The following is a 22860-nucleotide window of genomic DNA, read 5'->3' on the forward strand; positions in this document are numbered from 1 at the left end:
CTCTCCTCTCCTCTCCTCTCCTCTCCTCTCCTCTCCTCTCCTCTCCTTTCCTTTCCTTTCCTTTCCTTTCCTTTCCTTTCCTTCCCCTCCCGTGTTCTTGATTTTTCTTTCCTGGTTGATGTAAGGATGACCAGCTCATGAAGAGTCCTTGACTTGAAAGTCCAGCTGTGTTGTCTTCTATCTGTGTGACCTCAGGCAAGGCACTTGACTTCTCTGTGCCTCGGTTTCATCACAAGATTGTTGTGAGGATTGAAGGAAGCCAAGCATGTCAAGTGTTTAGAGGGTGCCAGGCATGGAGTGAGAACCCCGGTGGTGTTACCTATTATTTCCTCACCACTCGTCACTCTTAACCCCTCCAACTCTGGCTTCTGCCCTATACCTCTTGACTCAAACCATCTAAAGACTCCAGTGACCAACCAGTGCCAGGCTCCATCATTACCCTTCCCTATCTCTCTGAATTTGAGTATGACTTTCCATGTGCAGGCTCCATTCTTCCTGAGTTCCCAGGCTCCTCCCCACAGCCTTATCCTGGTTTTCTGGTATCTCTCTGGCCACATGTGTTTGGTCTCTTCCACAAGTACCTCTTCCTGTCAGTTTAGGTATTATCCAAGAGTCCACTCTTGGGCTGTTATACTTTCCCCATGACCATCCTTTCTTACAGTGGATACAAACTTCCTGAACCAATACCTCTGTTTGATTCTTCCCATGGTGGCCAAGCTTTCCAGAAGACTGCTGGTTCTCTTTCCATCTGGATGTTCTGCTGGTCTCTTAAACTCACAGTGTCAGCAACAGAACACATCCTTATTCCCACAAAGCCCATCCCTCCTCCTGAAAGCCACATTTCCATTCCTACCTGTACTGTTCTTCTCCCATACCAGCCTCTAAACCTCAACCATTTTATGTTTTTTTAAAGATTTTATTTCTTTATCTGTCAGAGAGAAAGAGAGAGGGAGTGAGAGAGCAAAAGCAGGGGGAGTGGCAGGAGAGAGGAAGAAGCAGGCTCCCCGCTGAGCAGGGAGCCTGATGTGGTGCTCAATTCCAGGACCCCAGGATCATGACCTAAGCCAAAGGCAGATGTTTAACCAACTGAGCCACCCAAGCGTCCCTAAACCTTAACCATTTTAGAGTCCTTCCTTCTGTCACCTCCATGCACTGAGGCTAAACACCCATCTGGTCCTTTGCTCCTTCCTTTGCAGGGTTCATGTTTTTCCTTTCCTCTGCAGCCACTTGGCCAAAGGCCTCATCACTCCTGACTTGAGGGCAAGAATGACTCAGCTGGCTCCAAGCCTTCAGTATTTCACCCTTGGTCTATCCTACACCTGACTTATACCTGACTTACACAGAATTTTTTAAATTTACTTTGTATTGTGACAAATTTCAAACATACAGAATGACAGAGTTAACATCTATGTCTTCATCACTTTAATTACCATTAGTATTTTAATACTTAAATCTGATTTGTTTATTAATAACAATATGCACTAATATTTTAATTTTTATATTTGCCTTATTTCCTTCTTCTACTCACATACACACATTTCACCCCAAATACTTCAGCAGATGGTTTTGAAAATAAAGACTTTTCCATGCACAACCCTAACACCATTATCACACCTTATATAACTGGTCTGACTTTCCTTAATCACATCATCTACTGAGTCCATACTCCGATTTTCCCCGCTGAATGTCTTTGCTCAAACTGGACCTCGAGGACCATGCTCTTGCATCTGATTTTTATGTTTTAAATGTCTTTTCATTTTGAACAGACCCCTCCCCAGCTTTTTCCTGGTCCTATCACTCTGTGCCTCAAAACATCTTAACGATTGCCTGTTGCCTGCCATAAAAGGTGAAATTCCAAGACTGCTAATGCCTTACCCCAACATTCAAGTTCCTGCATATCCCCAAATCATCTTTTCAGTGTTATTTCTCTACAAATATCCTAATCTCCAGCCACTCAGATATGATGATTTGTGCTATGTATTTATCTTATCGAAACTCCTAGAAAGGAAGCTTCTGTTACACTCTGTATCTCCTCATATAATCAACTCTGGTCTTTTCAAATGGTTGTTGACCAATTGGATCAAATAATGGATGGATGGCTGGGACTCAAAGTTTCAGAGTGCTGATATTAGGCCACCCTTACTGCTTCTAACAGATTTGGGAAATGATGGCAAACATGCCCATTAATATTCTGTCTGTCACCCTGCTTCCTGCTTAGGATTTTTATGTCCTGGGGACTATTCCAGTGTGGGAGTCAGACTTTAACTAGGGAATGTTTTCAGATAGTCTCTTCCATTCTTACCCTTTCTATGTATTATACTACTGCCTATTAAAATGGGCATTCAATTCTTCTAAAGCCAGTAGTATACATCTTGTGTACCCCATTATTAAACACAGAATGTGCTGTTTACTCAGAATTTGGAGCTACTTTATTTTTATGTCACAAACCACTTCAAACTGCCCTGAGGGTGAACCACACAGACAAACCACCTGTGGTTCCGTTTCTCAGTAGAAGGCCACTTGGGCCCACTGCACTGGAGGCATTAAGCTCTGCTGGGGCTGTGGGCCTTCCTGTGTGGCCACCCTGATCACATTCGTCAGAGTCAACAGCTCCAAAGGAAGTACAACGGACCAGGGCCTGCCTGTAGCTCACAGAATGTTCATAAATGAATGAACAAATGCATAAATGGATGAATGGTGAACTTTCTCACTGAGAAAACTGGGACACCCCTGGAAACAGACACAGCCAGGCTCAGACCTGACTTCAGAGGCAGCAGGAATTTGCTTTGCCCCAAATGGAAGTTGTGTTCTGGTGGGTTTTATGTATAGCTTAAAGCTAGGTTCACAGACTGGAGCATAGTAAGGTGGTCTGAAATATAAAAAATACGGTATGTTCCACTTAAGAGTTGACATGTCTGTCCCAAATTCTGAGTGTTCTGTGCCCAGCATAGAGGAATTAGTCATTTGCATGGTGTAAATGAATCAGAGATGGATTTTTACCTCTGGCAAAGTAAAGCGTATGGTAGAAAAACAAAATAAGCATGAGATTTTGTTTTCTGGTACACAGCCCTGCTCCTGATTCATTCATTTACTTATGTACAGATTGTGGTGGGTGCTGCTATTTTTCTAAGCAGCATTATGTAAGTTTTGATGGAAACACAAATTAGAAACACCCGAATTTTATTTTGTTTGATTCAGCAAAGGATTTCAGTTCCATTTTACAGATTAATCTTAAAATTCATGGTCTTTCTCTCTATTTTTCTTCTTCTAGGGATTCCTGACAAGGAGAACGTGAGTAGCACTCTCTCTGCCTAGCCTCTAAAAACTGTCCTAAGGTAAAAAAATATATAATAATAATAATAATAATAGTGGTAACCCTACCAGTAAAGAGAGCTCTGCATCCACATTCAACAGAGCAATAAATATTTGTCTAATCTTATTCTGGCATCTTGGTGAGTCCCATTGAAATATGAGGGGGGAGAAGGTCGATTGCTCTGACATGGTCGTCACATGTCCTTGATGTTAACTAGTCTGCAGAAAGGTTATTCTAGGGGCAAAGAGTACAAATACTAAGGGTTTTTCTTTTTCCCATGATGTAAACAAGCAAGTGAGCAAATCATTGCTTTAATAACATACAAAAAATTCATTGTTTTTCCTCAGTGGGAATACAAAATATGAAATACGGGGTCCGTTGATTTGATAATGTATCCAAGCTGCATGAAAGTATTTCTTTATGGAAGCTAAAATAAGTAATTGCTCTAATTGTTAAGGGCAGTCAGGTAAGAGAGTAGGTGTAGGACAAACTTTTCACCAAGAACCAGTACCAAGTGCAGATTCCAAGGATGGTAGTGGTGCAGTGGCATTGGCTTTGCATGCAAATAAGAATATGAATTATATATTAACTGGAATCTTAATTTATTCAACAACCTGGAAGGGTTAATGGTGGAAGAGTATATGGTGATTGATTTGAAGCGGTGCTTGGTGGCTCTCAGATGTGTCCCCTTTCATTATGTTCCTCTATTGCTGTACCCAAGTGGCAACATTACAGAATCATTACAGAAAGTTCTACTTTCCTTTCCCTGCTTTTGGTCTTGTGTCTGTGGACAGAGATACTGTCTTCATTCAATTCAGATTATTTCTGTATCCCTTTTCAGAGATCAAACTCTAGTTTTCCTTTTCTGGGGTCTCCTTTCCATAATGTTGGCTTCAAGGGCCTACTGAGATTCTGGCCCACTGTGGTACCACCACAAATTTGGGTTCCAGACCCAGCAATGTCACTATGAATGTCATACCAAAATTTCACTTGGCTTGGTTCGGCAGAGGATTTCAGTTCTAGGCTGTGGGACCTCACAAGCGACTTGGCTCCTTGAAACATCCTTGCCTCATCTTTAATTGTGAATGTTAGTCATGACCACCTAAGTGGCCATTATGAATATTGAATGGGATAATCTGTGGAAAGCATATAGACTAGTCCAACAGAGCTCGTAAATGTTAAGACTATTACTGTAATTATTATCTTGTCAAGATTTGTATCATTTTCTCGAGATCTTTCCTCGTCTGAAAAATGTCCTACCCTTTTATGAAGTAACTATCCTTCTCTCGTTTATGGTTTTCCTCAAAATACCTTTCTTCAATGAACCATTCCATTGCTCTTTTGCCATTAAAAAAAAAATCTCTATATGTTGAGCAAAGCTCTAGATAATCAGGTTCAAGGAAAGCCAAAGCTTAAAGTCTATAGTAACAGACTCATCCTGCCATGATTTTGGATACGGATGTCCCAAAGCACTCCAAAACAAATAATACACGGATCACTAGCCAAGGAAAGAGGATAAAAGAGCCTGGTGCTTCCTCATCAAGGAACCATCAGCGATGTGGAAGGCACACACAGAATGGCCGAGCCCTAGGAGGTCTAAAATGTTCTAGGCTTCAAAAGGAAGCTCTGTCTCTCTTAGGTCCCTCGTGACCTTTAGATTAGACCTCCCCACAGAGGGACAACAGGCACAATGTTCTGAGCAGAGGCCTACCAGCTGTTATCCTGAGGCTCACTTTGTAACAAAATAGGAATTTGAAGTTTGCAGAAAGTTAGATATATTGAGTTGTTAGCATATTGCCCTGTAAGATTTAGGGGGCAGGCCAGGCTGTCTCCCCTATATTATTCATAGTATATGTTCATTTGTATTTGTTTGGGTCATTCATTCTATGTCAGATTCTTTAGCAAACAGAAAAGCACCCTCTTTCTCTCTCCACAAATAGCATGGATGTAATATCACCATGAGCTATTAAGAAAGCTCTCCAATGCCATCAGTCAAAGTAAAGCAAATGAGATGAAAGACATTCGAGAATAGAGTTGAAGCTCTAGAAAGATAAAAAGAAGCCTAAGAGCCTTAAAGTGGGTGTTAATTGGAATTTTTCCTTTATAAGAGACAAGTTGTGTTATGATGATTTCTTTTATCCTTTACCTTCTTTAACTACACGCTCGGCAATCTTATATTCCCTTTATGTTTCTAAATAGCAATAATATGCTTGTGGACTGAAATAAAAGCACTTAGACTATTCATTTCAGTGTCCAAACAGCTTCTTTGTGGAGAGAATATATTCTCCTCTCCAGCTCCTACGTTTGATTTCGTTAATCACCATGTTTAACTTTTAACCAAATATACAGGCATCAGTAAGTGGGGTTTAACTGTCATGCCAGCTCTGTTTTATTTCCAGATGCAGCCTCACCTTACAAAAAAGGAACTTTCTTTCTTGTCATAAATTGCACTTGTGTAGAAACAAATGGGCTGGCAGTTAACTTGCTACATTATTTTGTTTACTACTTACTGTAATTGATAGAGACATCATTTAACTTGATATGACACAGGATACTGGAACCTATAAACTAATGGGTAAAATATTAGAAAAATGACCATTGTGCCAACAAAGTAAGTAGACTATTTTGATAACGTTGTGAGTGTTTGGGGCTGTTGGTTGTATAAAAAAATTATTCTCTTTGGTCTGTTCCAGTTGTGTTTTTTCCGTCTTCTGTATATGCCCTATCAGATGACCATGTTTAACATGGAAGCTAAAAATCACAATTACAAGAAAGCTTCATAGTTGAATGTTACAGTGGCCCTTTGGCAAAATGAGCTAGTCTATGATTTTCTGATAATTCTGTAGATTTTGTTCCTGTTGTGCTTCATCCTTTTGACAGACGATTGGTATGGAGTTACGTAGTTTTGAAGTTTATCCTTTTCTTCCTCAATGTAGAAGGAGCCAGAAAATAGGCTCAGGAAGATATTTATATAATATATAAATATAATAATAATTTATTATTATAAATAATAATAAATAATTATTAAATAATTATTTCCATATTTATAAACATAAAATAATCCCATTTCCATATGTATATGGAAATAATAATCCCATTTCCATATTTATAAACATCTGGTTTCCAAAAGGATCATTTGAAGTCCCCATTTTTTAAGGCAGTTATAGCACTGACAGGGTGATTAGTGAGGTTCCTACTAAGTGTGGAAGAGTACTGTCCCATCGTAAAACACCAGTCGATCCAGCAATTCAGTTATGGAAAAAGCCCAAGTGTCCATGGACTGATGAATGCATAAAGAAGATATGGTGTGTATACACACACACACACACACACACACACACACACACATATACACATGTGCTGGAATATTACTCAGCTGTAAAAGGGAATGAAATCTTGCCGTTTGCAACATGGTTGGAGCTAAAGAGTATAATAACTAAAACAAGTCAGTCAGAGAAAGACAAATGTGATTTCACTTGTATGTAGAATTTAAAAAACAAAAGAAACAAAGAAAAAAGAGAGAAAGAGAGACCAAAAAACAGACTCTTAACTTCTAAAGAAAAACTGATGAGTCCCAGAGGGGAGGTGAGTGCGAGGATGGGTCAAAGAGGTAATGGGGACTGAGGAGGGCACTGGCTGTGATGAGCACCGGATATTGTATGGAAGTGTTGAATCCCTATATTGTACTCCTGAAACTAACATTACACTGCATGTTAACTATCTGGAATTTGAGTAAAAAACTTATAATCAATTCAGAGCTCTAAGGTTTCCTAAGCACTGGAAGAACTGGGTGCTACCAAGTAGTAATGAGCAAGCTTGGGAGTCTTGTAAAACCATTTGGTAAGCCTTATTTTAAGATGACTTAAATCAGCAGTTTGTCAAACCTTTAAAAATCATTGGTCATTTATATAAAGAAGAATTTTTAGAAATTATTATAAAGACACAGACTTTAAATGGCAGATGGGGAGGAAATAATTTACACAGCTGGAAAGTTCTCATTAAGGAAAGGACAATAGGAGAATAAGAAGAGAGTAACTATTAGTGTCAAAATGTTAGGAACATTAGGTACTTCTAGGGAATATAATAACATTTATTGCTGCTCTTTTTTAAGGTTAAAGAAAACAAATTAAAACATTTCCCACCTATTAAATAACAATATCTTCTTTTACCATTATGGAAATTGTGCGTCCTCAAACAAACTTAAAAAAAACTTAGTGAAACCCATAAAACCCTGTAAAACCTTTTAACTCCAGCTTTAGAACACCTACTGAATTCAAACCAACAGTTTCTGGGAAACAGTTCTTAAAATCCTGCTTTTAAAACATGATTGATAACATGTCCAGAGCTTATCAAGACATCTTGGCCGGAGTTCACAGGTTTACACCCCGCGGCTGATCCCGTCTGCTCCAGCGCGAGAACTGTTAGCTAGGAGTGCTCTTCCAGTGCGTCTGTAACAGGCCGAAGGCGGGAACTTCAATAGACAAGGGCAAACCAACCAAATGCGAAGAACAGAAAAATCCTAAACCTGCTCATTTTGCTTTTTTTGTTGTTTTGTTTTTGAATTTTATTTCTTTTCAGTGTTCCAAAATTCATTGTTTATGTAGCACATCCAGGGCTCTATGCAATACGTGCCCTCCACAATACGCACCAGGATACTAAATCAACGTAGAGAAGTCAGTTGCTTTCTCATTTTGCTTTTAAAGGACACACTGCTTACAGCCCAGGTGAAGATTAGATTTGGCAGTATTGCTGGCTCGGTCCCTCCTGGTGCGTGGAGCGTAAACACTCATTTCTTGAGCCGGCCTATGGGAACACGCAGCTGGGTGAGCCCACACTTACCCCACCCCACCTCCTGGAGAACACCAGCGACTTCATGTCGAAGGTGCCAAGGACAACATCAGCTCCCGGTCTCTGAAGAAATGTTTGTTTTTGTGTTTGTGAGTTTTTTTTATTTATTTTATAGGGCAGAATGCCCTTGCTGAGTCTCTTCCTGCTTTTTTGTTCCATCTGTTCCTCTGCTCTGTTACAAAGCTGACGGTGCCATCTCTCTCTCTCTCTCTCTCTCTAGCTCCTGCAGTGGTACAGTGATTGAATTTTTAAGATGAGGCATAGTTGCCCTTAATCTAAATCGTGAATAGTAAATGCGGGTAACAGCCTAAAAACCTCATCCCTCTGGTATCAGTTAAGCCATGTGTTTGTTGCATCTGAATGTTACCGGCAGTGTTCCCAAGACCTGCTTACTGTCAGTTTGGGGGGTGACATGGCACATATTGGGCTGTCCTGGGGTGCTGGTTCGTTAGTATGTTTTAGAATTACTTTCCTGAGATTATGAATTACACTTGCTGATTATGTCAGTGCTCTCCTTTCGGTTTCTCTACAGTTTTTAGGTTTTGTTTTTTTTTTTTTAACGGAGTAGAACTTTTCACTGTCGCAGTGCTGATGGTTTTCTAGGATTGCATGAGTTTTTCCTTGTTTTACCCAGCTGGGGGTCCGTACCTCCTCTCAGGCTTCTGTGTAATCAGAATTTGACTTCCGCGAAATACCATGGAGAACGCAGGAGTGCTTAATTGTTAAAAATAGTGATAATAGAAGAAACGAGATTCCCCCCGTCTCCCTAGCCAACAGCTTCTCCCCTGCTCTCTTGAAAAAATGACATGGCCTTGAGATGAGGCCTCTCCCTACCGGGCCCTGCTGCTGAGAATTAGTTCCACTAGGTAGCAGGGGCAAGGAACACAATGTCATGTTAATGGTAATGTACGAGAGTGCTGATTTCAAAGTCATGGGAGAGTAGATTGCTGTCTCCAGAAATATTTTATCCTGTGCTGCAGGCAATTATGCTCATCACCAGTAACTTTGGGCTGCTGGCATGTTATCTCAATTGACGGTGAGAATAAATTAGATGGTATCATTTATGTTTGATGTATCTGAATTTTTATTGTTCTTGTTTTGAGAAATTGGAACCAAATTATTTGCAAAGTATGTCTTCTGTTTAGGAGAGCTATCTGTAGCATTCTCGGGTTGGATAAATTAATAGAGTGACTACGTGTCATTTAGGATTTGGTTTCTTTTCTGATAACAGTTCTGTGTCAGATAGCCTCCCCTGAGTCCATAGATATTAAAATATCCTGTGGTCATCCTCTTTACCTTTCAAAAAAATTACTTTGAAGATAGATAAGTGATAGAGATGCACATATTCACATATGTATATAAACACATACATAGGTATGTATGTAGGCATATATATTTAATTGTTTTCATTCTTCAAAATTTCCAGAAAATGAAATGATAAAACCACCTTTGCTAATATTATCTGGCATTGTTCAGAATTCTTATTGCCAGTTCTTTTAAATGTTTAAACTCTGTTCACTTGAATTTAACTTTATTTTTTATTTTCCTTCAAAGAATGACTCAAAAATACCCACAGAAACATGCTATCTGTTTGGTTGAAAATCTTTAATTTAACAAACATGTAGTGATCGATCCCAAGCCCCTTGTGGGGCCACGAAAATAAAGAAAGATTGGTTGTTTCCTTCAAGGAGTTAGAGCCCCTGGACAGAGGCAGACATGTGAACACAAGCGTGTAAGGACAAGTCATGGGCACACGTGGTCGGGAGAGTGTGGTACAAGCAGTTGAGCTCCGGAGTTCTTCAGCTGAGTTACAGTCCCAACTCTGCCACTTACTCATCCCGGGAAGGTGGACACGGTAATTAAGCTTACTCCTCCCGTTCCCTCTACAGAGCGGAAGTGACCGTAGTGTCTTACCCCAGGGGGCTTCCAGAAGGACTAATGAAAAGATTTATCCCAAGTGCTTAGCCAGTGCTAAGTACCTGGTATGTACTCTGAGGAGACACCTGGGGGAGTCTGTGGGATTCTCCTTGGGGAGATGGGGAGGGGTTCAGAGCAGGCCTTGAAGAAGCAGCAATGCCTGTGTGCACTCCTGATGGAAAGGAGACGTTACCCAGGTGAAAGGGAAAGGATATTCCAGGCCAAGAGCATAGCGTAAATAAAGGAACAGAGTACAAGAATTTTCTCTTTCAAGGCTAATTTCATCAGATCTAAAAAAAACTTTTCATTATTTTAAAAACTATACTTTGTAGGATCCTTTTCAAGGTTCTCAAAACCCGGCTTCCAAGCTCTGGTATTTTGGGAACCTAACAAAACATCGTATTTTTTTTTTACTCTAAAACTTGATCTTTTTAAAAATGTAGATGGGGAATTAGTTTGAATTAGTTTTCCCCCTATTTGTACCTCCCAGTACCATGCCTTCTTTTTTAAAAATGACAGATCTAGATTGCTAATGTCTTTAGAGCCCATTGGTCACTTGGACCTCCAGCTCCTTTCTGCTTAATTGCCCAGTCAGTGCTCCTGCATTTCTGTGGTTCTCTTTTGTTCATCCTACCTCGCCCCCTGCCCCATGCACATACACCCTTCTCTTGAGTGGATCTCTCTGAAGGGCTTTCCATTGAATTTTGTCTTTATACCTTTTTCACTTGTTGAGGTCATTTTAAATTTTATTCCACTTCTCCTAAGGGCCAGCCATCCCCACCCAGTTGGGTATCATTGTCAAAATTATTAAGAATGCTTTTGAGTCCGTTTTCAAGGCATTAATAAGGATGTTAAATCTAGCAGCATTCAGCAGAGGACCTAACCTTGTGGAATTTAATTTGTTTGTGTTAATTTATTTGCATACATCATAAAATTATCCCATCTGGACATGAAAAAATAACATAGGAAAGCATACCATGAAAATACTGGGTAAAACAAGTGCTAAGTCACTAAATTAATATGATGCCTTTCACTTACTTGTAACGTGAGGGAAAAGGAAGGTGATAATTTTTTATCTCAGAAGACATTGGTATGACTGAATTAGTACTTAGTCATTGTTTTAGTCTATGTCCCCAAAAGTGCGTAAGTTTCTGTCCCTGACACTTGATAGCCTGTGACAGGGCACAAGTATGTCCCTTACCTCCATGACCTGGTTTCCTCATCAAGAACATGGTGATCCCTGACCTACCACAGTAAAAGAATTGTTGGGAGATCAATTAAGATAAGGCAGGCGGAAAATTCCAAAACTCCATAGCACTCAAATCTAAAACAGATTAAGTTTCCCTGGAGTCTGGTTCTAAACAAGATCACACCCTTGTCTGTAGTCTCAGGCTCCCTCTCTCCAACCTGGATAGGGGATCCCTGAGGTTGGCAGTAGGTTCTGGTTTGTTTTTGTTTTGTTTTTTTAAGATTTTATATGTTCACATATTCATTAATTAATTTATTTATTTAGGGAGTGCAATAGGGGAGGGGGAGAGGAGAAGAGAGGATCCCAGGCAAACTTCACCCTGAGTATAGAGATCCAAGCAGGGCTCCATCTCACAACCCTGAGATCATGACCCAAGCTGAAATCACAGGTGGGACGCCCAACCAACTGAGCCATCCAGGCACCCCGAGGGGAGCTTGGGTTCTGGGGAAGCATTGTAGAGGTCCTCTTGAATCCTGTTAGGACTTAGTCCAATGCTCAGTTCTAGGAAGACTTCAGGATGCCAAATGGAAAATCATTCATTTTAATGTCCATATAATTTGGCTCAGCCAGGAGGATGAAAAATTCCCATGTCACACCAAGTGCTCACTCAGTGCTGTAATTTGATAGCCTGGTTCCAAACAAAGCGAGGAAACCACACCCAGAGTTGACTACAAAGATGGACCAGGATAGACTAAGAACAGGAAAATGAAGATAAGCTGGAGAAGAGGCCTGGCCTGTTTGGGGGACACAGCAGAGCATCATGGATGTTTTCACGACCGCCTATCCTGGACCTTCTAGTTTTAGGGTATGTGAGGTTTTTAAATATGTTTCACCAATTCTTCTGCTCAAAGTATCAAAGCATTGCAATGTACAACTGCCTCATGAAGGAATTTGCAATATAAATGCAAAAATAGCTCTGTTATTCAACAAGAAATTATTTTAAGTGACTGAAACAGGTAATGGTGGGTCTTCTGCCAGATCCCCCCTTCCGTTAGGCTTTGTGTTTTCTCTCAGTGCTGGCTGGTTTATTCAGAAAAATACTTGGGCTCCCTCTGGTGGCCATCCCAGTGTTTCTGCACGTCTAACCTGAGAGCTGAAGTTTTAGTTGGGTCACATGAAATGTTTGGATGAAAGTCAAAGTGGAAATATGAATAGTAAATATTATTTTCTTTTGTAAGATGACTAACACTTGGAAGCCTCCAAATTAGTCAAAATATCCAATTCATGCACTCATCCATTTATGTCTCCTCATCCAATATGTGTGATGTTGTTGAAACTTGACTTTCTTAAAAAAAAGAGGTATCTGGTCTGTAAGTCCATAGAAAGATACTGAGTGCCGATCCTGTACGTCAAACAGATTTTCCCAAGAAGTGATTCTATTAGGTAGCAACTTTTGTAGAATGCTGCCTGTGTATTAGATCAGCATTAGTCTTTGTGGGGGCCAATATGCTACTTACCATTTTGAAAAACTATGAACACACTCTTTTTTTAGCAGTTAGTAATATTATATTATTTCTTTTTCACCTTTAAATCATATTCCTGCTCTGTTCACTCCACAGAATTTTATCCTATCATAATATTTTTTGTTCCAGACAAGATTACTTTTTAATTGTCTCAATGTGTTAGTTAATATACAGATTCAACCATGGTAACAAAGGCTCACGTGTAACAGTGTCTTAAAATAAGAAGATAATTTTTCTTCATATCAACTGTCCCAGTGTGAGCTGTCCAGGATTAAAAGGCACCTCCATGTTGTAATGCATTTTTATGACTGAAAGTTTCTTATTGATTACCCTCTTACACTTTCATGTATCAAAAAGAAGTATATACATTTAAATTTTAGGGTTTTGAAATTTCTTATGACTCTAATTATCTATTAAAATTTTTCTTCTGGCTTGAGTTATGACAGTAGTTGTACACAACTGTCAAAACTAAATACTTTTTATATTTTTATAAACAGTTATTAAGTATTAAGGTAAATTATTATTGGAAATGCTTCATTGAATGACTTGGATGCTTTTTTTAAAAATGAGTTCGTTATCTATCTGCAATAAATTTAACTAATTGTGTTCTTCGTCATGGAGATTATATATGTAGCACTGGGAAAGCTCATTCATATAAATCAGTAGATGAAAAGGAAATAGTTTTACATAGCAAGGTCACTGAATTCTTTGGCTTCTAGGCAGTTAGTGTCGTACCTCCTGGAGAGAGAGATGGTGGGGTAGTCACAGGAGGGCTGTGGGAATTGTTGCATTCTGGATGGATTTTGAAAATAAGAGTGATGGATTAACCACGAGTAGAGAGAGAAGGAGAGGAGTTAAGGATGACTTCAGGGTTTAGGGTCTGACCATGTGGAAGTATGCAGTCACCAACAACTCCAACAGGGAAAGCTGAGGATAGAGGGGTCTTGGAGACCCAGTTTTAAAGTCACTGTCACTAGAAAGCATCCAGGATTATAGGTGGGCTTTTGTTGTGTCCCTCTGTCCAGTCAATAGTTACTGATAATAAACATCAGAGAGTGAAAATGAGATTAGATATTGAGTATTTATACTGAGTAACATGTGCCTGGGGCATGAATAAAATTAGAATGTATCTTAAAAAAATAAAAATAATGAGGCAAAAATTAGTAAGGGTTTTATTAAGTTCATCTTGCCCCCTCTGTTATATTTTGTAGATATTAGGAGAATTTATGTGTGTAAGTAAACTCTGTGTACAACAGCATACATCACCTTTCAAATTAATAAAAGGTTGATTTATGGGCTATATCAAGTACAAATAGTAAATGAATCAAGCTAACAAAGCATCGCTTAATAGACATCCTCAGGGACCTAATATAATGAGTAGGTAGAGGGATGTTATTTGTAACTGAGCCCACAAATTATTTCTATATGAATCAGTGATTTTAAATGGCTATGGCCTGCTTGAAACAATTTGTTTTCTTAATTAGTTTAATCATTCTCTTTTTATAGTTTCTTATACTACTAAATGAGTTAATAACCCCCTTTTTCTTAAATAAATTAATCTTTCCAGCCTAGCCACAAATATCCAATTACTAAAGCTTGAAGGATTGAAATAATGCCATAATAGGAGGAAAATCCTTTTAAAATCAACTAACATTTAGCAAGTGCCTACTATGTGCCATGTAGGCACATGCTTTGGCTCTACAGAAATGAAATCCAATAAAACTAATTCTTGACTTCAAAGACCAAAACAGCCCAACAGTCTAAACAGCTTAGGAGAGAAATAGGTAAACGTAATTATATTAAAATGGAGAGAGATGGGAGTTAAGGCTAAAATCCTCTGAGCATTCTAAGAGCCATGTCACTGGAACACAAAGGATTTCTGAGAAAATGTTTCATTATTCACCCCCCAACATTTTCCCTCTTCACAAGAATATAGTTACTAAATTACCATGTAACTCCGGACTAGGTGAACTACAGGTAATAGAAATCCACATCAAGCCACCTCAAAAATAAACAAGAGGGCAAGTTGAGGACTCACATCCCCAGTCCATGGGAAGCACAAGTGTGGAGCTGGCCCTCTGCTAATAGAAGCCAAGGGCTCTACTTCTTTCTGCTTCTCCCCAAGCCTGGAAATATGGCCTCCACTGGTCCCTAGTTCTTCCCCCGCAGCTACATTTAGAAAACCTTGGAGAAAGACACTGACCGATCTGGTAGTGTAGGTGAGGCGGCCGTTTCACCCCAACTCTGAGCAGTGTGGGTGAGATACCACTGTGGACTCAGGTCTGAAGATGGGGTGAAGGTCTGTGCCCAGAAGAAGAGGGAACAGGAAACGGTAGCTGTTCACCTCTCCTTCTCAGGGAGGCACATTGAGCTGACTGCTAAGAAATCAGTCCTCTTCCTCTAGTGTACTCAGATAACAACATAATGCAATCAATATCTCATTTGGGGTTAGTCTTCATCCCTTGTTTATGAAGAAATAGGACAGAAGCACTTACGAGAATAATGTTGACATCACATCTTGCAATAGCTTTGATTGCAATGAGCATTGTGCTTTAGAAATCCATGCATTCCATTCAGTCAGAAGCATAATTTCTTTTTCACTGTCTTCTTAACATGTATGATGTGGAAATTAACAAGATTTGATCTTGTTAAGTCTTTTGAGCTACTTAGATGTGGGTTCTGAACCAGCAGATGACATAAGCAATCCCATTCGTCCTAGAATATTACAGGGATTCTTCCTTTTTTTTTACCCATTTGATTTTAAGTCTTCAAATCCTATGAGCCAAATTTACATTCAGATGACTCATTGAGGCTTCTATTGTGTGCCTAAAAGGAAATGTTTATGCCAAGAGTCTCAAATGAAGTCTAGTGAAACAGTGAATTTTTAAAATAATGGTTATCTTTCACTGATCATAAATGTAATAATGCTTATGTTGAATATTTGGAAACATAAAAGTATTTTTAAAAATCTCCCATAGATGCCACCAGCCAGAGCTCTGTGTGTTTCTATATTTAACATACAGAAACAAACATACATACAGAAATAAAATTCAGTTCACACTGCATAGTTTCATAGTCTACTTTTTTTTAACAGATTTTATTATCTAACATTGTCTCAACCATATTGGGAATGAATTTACTCTGCAAATGATTTTTTTTTTTCCAGTTATCTATATCTTGTCAAGGTTAGGTTTCACACCATCCCCTTCCCCTTTCTGGAATTATTTTTAGTTATCTTGCTGTTGTTCTTCCTTCATTTTTGATGTTCTAAGATTCCCTCTGGTATTATTTCCCTTCTGTCTGAAGAACTTCCTTTAGAAATTCTTGTAGAACAGGTCTGCTGGATATTAATTCTCCTAAATTTTCCTTCATCTGAGAATGTCTTTATTTTACCTTCATTCCTAAAGGATATTTTCACTGGATAGAGAATTATGGGTTGACAGTTTTTAATCTTTAAGCATTTTTTAATGAACCAATATTGTTACATTAACGTTAGCTGAAGTCCATTGTTTACATATCTCCCTCTTTTTTTAAAAGATTTTATTTATTTGACAGAAAGAGAGAGACAGCGAGAGAAGGAACACAAGCAGGGCGGTGGGGAGAGGGAAAAGCAGGCTCCCCGCTGGGCAGGAAGCCAACAGTGGGGCTCAGTCCCAGGACCCTGGGATCATGACCTGAGCCAAGGACAGACGCATAACTGACTGAGTCACCTAGGCACCCCTCTCCTTTGTTTTTGTGTGGTGTCCTCTTTCTGTTCCAGGATCCCATCCCAGATACCACTTTACAGTTAGTGATTATGTCTCCTTAGGCTCTTTTTGGATGCTATGGGTCTCTCAGATTTTCCTTGCTGTTGATGACTCTGACAGATTTGAGGAATAATGATCAGGCATTTTAGAGAACGTCCCTCAGCTGGGATTTGTCTGATATTTTTTTCAGATTAGACTCGGATTATGGATTTTCGGGGAAAGATCTCAGAGATATAGTCCATTTTCATCATGTCATATTAAGAATACATGCTATCAATTTGATTTACCATTGACTTTGATTACCTGGTTAAAGTGGTATTTTCCCAATTTCTCCGGTGTAAAGTCACTCTCCCCCAACCCCCATTTCCATACTGAACTCTTTTGAAGGAAATCACCGTGAACAGCCCACACTGTAGTGTAAGAAATTATACACTACCTCCTTGATAGTGAATACCTACATCAATTATTTGGAACTGTTCTGCATGGAAGATTTGTTTCTCCTCTCACATTACTTAATTAAATAAGTCAGTCCGTTATTTATTTGTATCAGCGTGGCCTCATGAGTATCTATTTTATACTTTGGGTTATAATCCATTACTACTATATTTCTATACTTACTTTGTTTCTCAGATTTTTTCAGTTTTGGCAATTAGGAGATCTTTTGATTGGCTCCTGTGTTTCCTTAACATACTCCCATGATTGTGTTTTGTTTTGTTTTGTGATTTTAGACACTTCCTTACTTTCTGACACAACTAGATGCTTGTATATTCCTTGCCCCATCTTGGCAAGTACCATTGTGCCAAAGATTTTTGGTTCCTTTTATTGAAGAATGGTATTAGAAACCAAGATCTGGGTGGTAGGTGTGCTTGTTGCTACTGAGATGCCATTGCTTTTACATCCCTTCAACTGAGACACCAAGGAAATAGACAGGGTTTACTAACCTATGCATATACACAAATTTGTAAATATTTGTATATGTACCTATATCTAGCTACTCATGAGTTCATACTCATTTCTCTAATTCTAATCCATTAGCACATGGATCAGTCCTTGCTTATCTGTACTTCCCACTCCAACAGTGAGAAATTTGACTCACACCATCTGCCATCTATTTGTCTAATTCCAGTATATATGTGTAGTGGTTTCAGACTGATTACCTATAACCCATGAAAAACATATTTTATCAACTAGAATAGAGTGCTCATATACAGGGTGTTCTGCATTTTGTTTTACATAATCCAGTCATTTGAAATGATTTAAGTCAACACCTTCCCCACCTCCCTCACCCCACTCCCTTCAGTGAGATTATTTCATGCATTTTTATGATCATCAAATTCTTTTTGTCACAGTCTGCATTCCATCCTGGGATTCTTAACTTCCTAATGATTTTTTTTTTTACCCTGCATATATTGTTTTACTCCGTGTGCTGTAAAGTTCTGTGGGTTTTGACAAATGCATAGTATTATGTATCTTACAGAATAGTCGCCCATGCTTTCCCTGTCCATCACTCCATATCCGAAGCCATGGCTATCACTAATTTGTTTATTCTCTCTATAATTTTACCTTTTTCAGAAAGCCAAATAAATGGCATGATATAGTAGGTAGTCTTTTCAGGACAGCCTCTTTCACTTCACAGCATACATTTAAGATTCCATGTTTTTGGATGGTTTGATAGTTCATTTCAGCAAGTGTTTCACACTCACATCCGAAGTCAGACTAGTCATGTTTCAGGGGCTCAGTGGTCACTTCTAGGACCCGCTCACAGCTGTACCAGCACCTAATAGTGGGTCTGGCACATCTTGCTGAGATGGAAGTATGAGGAAGTCAGGAAAAAGGAAGAGAATGCATGCTAAAGGCAGAGGAAGTAGATTGGGCAAAACCCCCAAAATGGAACAGTTTGGTGTATTTGAGGGATTGAAAACATGCTCAGCAACAGGAGCAAGGGGGAGAATGGTGGAAATGAAGCTGGAGAGATAGGCAAGAGGCAAAAGTATGAAGAGGCTTTTAAACAGCCTTAGGAAGTCTGGATTTGTTCCAAGAAGAATAGGGAGCCATTACATGTTTTATTTATTTTTTTTTAATATTTTGTTTATTTATTTGACAGAGAGAGGGAGAGATCACAAGCAGGCAGAGCAGCAGGTAAAGAGAGGGGGGAAGCAGGCTCCCTGCTGAGCAGAGAGCCCGATGTGGGGCTCGATCTCAGGACCCTGAGATCATGACCTGAGCCGAAGGCAGAGGCTTTAACCCACTGAGCCACCCAGGCACCCCCATTACATGTTTTAAATAGAAAAGCGACATGATCAAGATTGGCTCTTTTTAAAAATCACCATACTTCACGGGGCAGATGGGCAAGGGCATTTCCCCCACAAGGCAGTAAGGGTGGTGGCTAACCAGAAGGTTTATGTACCAGAGCTGCCACCTGCTGGCCATATGACCCTTAGCCTCAGTTTCATTATCTGTGAAATGGGAATGTTAAGAGTACCTTCTTCAGAGGGACATTGTGAGTATTCCATAAGATAATTCATGTGACTGATTTATTTTACATAGCCTAATACTCTCCAGCTCCATCCCTGTTGGTGCAATTGGCAAGATTTCATAAGGCAGTCAGAGAAACACAATACCGCGTGATTTCACTCATATGTGGAATTTAAGAAACAAAACAGCAAGCAAAGGGGGAAAAAAGAGAGAGAAAGAGAGAAAAGCAAACCAAGAAACAGACTCTTAACTATAGAGAACAAACTGATGGTTACCAGAGGGCAAGTGGGTAGGGAGATGGGTAACAACTTAAAAAACAAACAAACAAACTTACTATATTTTATTTTATTTTATGACCTCCCCCGCAAAAAGGTAATTCATGTGAAACACTTAGCACATAGCAATCAATAAATACTTATTCTTATCCTCCTCTGAGATTGGAGTAGTCTCTTTTAGGATGAAGCCACAAACCTTCCTTCTTTCTCTTCTTTACTAGGCTCCTATTCTGGAGGACCCTAAGCAGATAAGAAAAGAAAAGAATGGAACAGCTTCCCTTACCCCACAACTCCAAGCCAGAAAAGAAACCCACTTTCATTATCTTGTCCTTCACCCCAGTTTGTGATTACTTTTATATCCTGAGAACATTTTGCGTATGAACTGTAGAGTCTCGGTGTTTTCTCTGCTCTATACCTTCACAAAGATTTCCTATGGGCTCCTTTTTTAAAAATACTGTAAGATCACCGAAGTTTAAACTGCTAATGATAATTAGAGAGAAGTAATTCTCAAAATGGCTGTCTAAGTAAGAAAAAGCAATGATACTACCAACTAATAACAGATCAATTGTTTATGGTGTGTTCAGGCATAATGAACCACCCAGGACATTTGACTTGCAGTTTTGAAATAAAATAATTTAGTACAGGATTAAATCACACGCAGAGTGTTTCCCTCACTTCTTGCCAAAACATGTGAACAGCTGAGGCTGTACCCTTCCTTCCTTCCTTCCTTCCCTTTCCTGCTACTACACCCTCCTCTGCATTTTGGAGTGTACCCCACTGTGTAAAAAGAATGAAAATTTCAGACTTTACTCAGAAGAGATTTACTGTAAAATGCAGTCTACCAGGGCGCCTGGGTGGGCTCAGTCGGTTGAGCGTCTGATTCTTGATTTTGGCTCAGGTCAGGATCTCAGGGTCTGAGATGGAGCCCCTGTAGTCTTCCTGCTGAGCGGGAGGACTGCTTGAGACTCTCTCTCTCTTTCTCCCTCCCCCTCTGCCCTTCCCTGCCCCACACTCTGTCTCTAAGATAAATAAATCTTTAAAATGCAGCCTACCATTTCTTTAATTTTAAGCTGCACTGAGCAGAGATTTGTAGTGTTTCTAATGCCAGGTAGACATTGAGACAAGAAACCGGGTAGGCTGTGGAGTCCTCTCTTACTGTCTTGGGTGGGTGCCCAGAACAGGCCTGCATTCCCCCTACAGCAAGTCGTGACCACGTTCCCACACTTAGGCTGTTCTATTTCATAGTTGCAAACAGCCCTTCCTGAATCTGGAGCCTCCTGTACCAGCAGCAGACGGGAACGAGCTACTTGGTGTTTTCTCTAAAAACAGCCTGTTAATCACCAGATCGTATACTGATTAACCTCAGTCTGGCTGAAAGCTTTAACAAGGGGCTGGAGTAGCTTCGCTTTCTGCAACCCAACATTTCATCTTATAAGAGACAGTGCGACAAGACGTCCAGAGTGGAGCTGGAATCCTCATCTTATTCCCCCTCCCCCCCAAATTATGTCCCCAGTTTAAGTTTCTAGTCAGTAAAAGAACACAATAACATTCGATTCCTACTCATTGTGGTTGCAGATGTTTCAAGTATTTCTAAAAACCTTTCAAATTACTTCGAGTAAAAAGCAGCCAACCCTGAGGTAGAAATGGCAGGTTTCTAAAGTGTGATTAAGTCTCCATAAGCTTATTACTTCTCCAGTCGTAGTAAGGCTTTAAAATTTGGGTTTCTTGTTCTTACGTACTCTCCAGAAAATTAGAAAAATACAGAAAAGGAAAGGAAGAAAAATATGAGTGTAATGAAATGTTAAAAGTTTCGTATAGTACACTGCTCATTTCTTTGGCCTTTTAAGATACACAGTTCGTGGATCTCATTGACGTTGTCATCTGCACTCGTGCAACTTGATGATTAAAAGAGAAAAAGGAAGAAGACTGTGTTGAGGGGAACCTGGTTTATAAGCCAGCTGTGAAATGAACTGGTATCTTAACGTAGTATGTGTGCTTCCCTGGCTCGTTTTCATATTTTACAGGATAGGCTTTTCAGGACTTGGATGGTTTTTGTTTTGATGAGTTTTGTAAAGGCTCAAAAGGTTTCTTGAAAACATTAATAGGTTTTTGCTATTCCGGGAATTTCGCATAACGTAAATCAGAGGTACTGCTGCTATCAGGTTCCTGAGCCCTTAAAGGTCATCAAAATCATTTGTATGTTCCTGGCCTGTATGGGTACTAAAACTGTGTTTATTATAGCGTTAGCCTACTGGATTGCTTGAGACAGAAAAAGAAATCTTTTCAAAATTTCCAATCAATACCAACAAATACACCTACATGCAGAAGACTGTTTAAAAGTCAATTTTAGTGCATGATTTTCAATTCCAAGTGTAGGACAAAGAACTCTTTTTTTTTTTTTTTCATGGTAATTATTTTACCTTTCCCAACTGGGAGTTAGTTACTATGCTATTAAAATAATGGCTTAGGGCATTTTGCAAAGCATACACTTAAAAGCCAGGGAAAGGTATTTGTGTTTTCCTGTTGGAAATTTTTGCCTTAATTGATTAATTTGTTCCACATTAATATTTATTAGTTTTAATACAGAAACCAATGGCTATATTCATATTTCTAGGACAAACTGCTTTGTAGACCTTCCTTGATATAAAGGAAATACAAAGGTCAACTTGAATGCTTCTCCTTTCCAGCCTGAAACACCTTACATTAGATTTTGAACTGAAGACAAATGTTATTCCCAGGAAGGAAGAAGCAAAAGGAAAATGGTCCCTAAGTTGATCGCCAACAGCCAATAATGTTATTAATCTTTCCGTGTCTAATCCTGGAGAACAAACCTGGAATTTGAGAAATGAAAAGAAGAAAAATTCCTTCCATTCTTTTCATAACACTACCAGGTGAAAGCTCCATAGAGGTTTCTCCACGTAGTAATCAAATAAATATTTAATGAAAAATCTCTATGAACAAAGCACCACAGGGACTCCGAGATAACAAGGACACAATTTTTTATGTTAAGGAGCTCATGTTGTACTTGGAGAAATAGATATGCTCATCACTTGGCACTAGCAGTTGGATGTTTGCAGTAATGGGGATTCAGGACGCGCAGAGCGGCGCAAAGGTCAACTCAGGACACAGCTGAGGTCTGCAGGAAAGGTACTCCATAGAGTCCCTCAAAGTCAAGACATTCAGGAACACTTTGACCTGACACTGAATCCCCCAGATGGTCATTGAATTTGCTTCATTTAACACATTGATTATACATCTTCAAAGCACAAAGAATGAGAAAAATCACCTGTCGTGGGCTCATTTTTCTTTTTTCAAGTGGTTTCTGTAGCTTCTTAGATTGTATCAGAGGGTGTCTCTAATTGGGCCAGTCTCATTTTTTAAAAATTTTATAATCCAAACCTAGCATTATAACCAAACTTAGCATAATTTTACGAGACTAATTCCCTTTGGATTCTAATGCATCATTTTAGCACAGTACAGAGGACATTCTCAAATAACAATGGGAAAAATTGATATTTATATGTTTTTATTCAAAATGGAAATATATAATGTGGTAGTTCGTTACATTATATGT

At 39.3% G+C, this 22860-nt stretch overlaps 1 protein-coding gene across 4 annotated transcripts in view; it reads left to right on the forward strand.

The window, feature by feature from the left end:
- RAPGEF4 (Rap guanine nucleotide exchange factor 4) overlaps positions 1–22860 on the forward strand; it is a 294249-nt gene that overhangs the window by 174582 nt on the left and 96807 nt on the right. For all 4 annotated transcript variants that reach the window (XM_032880467.1, XM_032880470.1, XM_032880468.1 and 1 more), the window contains one exon: positions 3272–3291. In XM_032880467.1, the coding sequence (XP_032736358.1) occupies positions 3272–3291 (20 nt within the window). The remainder of the gene's footprint in view (positions 1–3271; positions 3292–22860) is intronic.

This window comes from Lontra canadensis, unplaced genomic scaffold (assembly GCF_010015895.1).
Source record: "Lontra canadensis isolate GAN:19392208 unplaced genomic scaffold, GSC_riverotter_1.0 scaffold69, whole genome shotgun sequence".
Classification (NCBI taxonomy): domain Eukaryota; kingdom Metazoa; phylum Chordata; class Mammalia; order Carnivora; family Mustelidae; genus Lontra; species Lontra canadensis.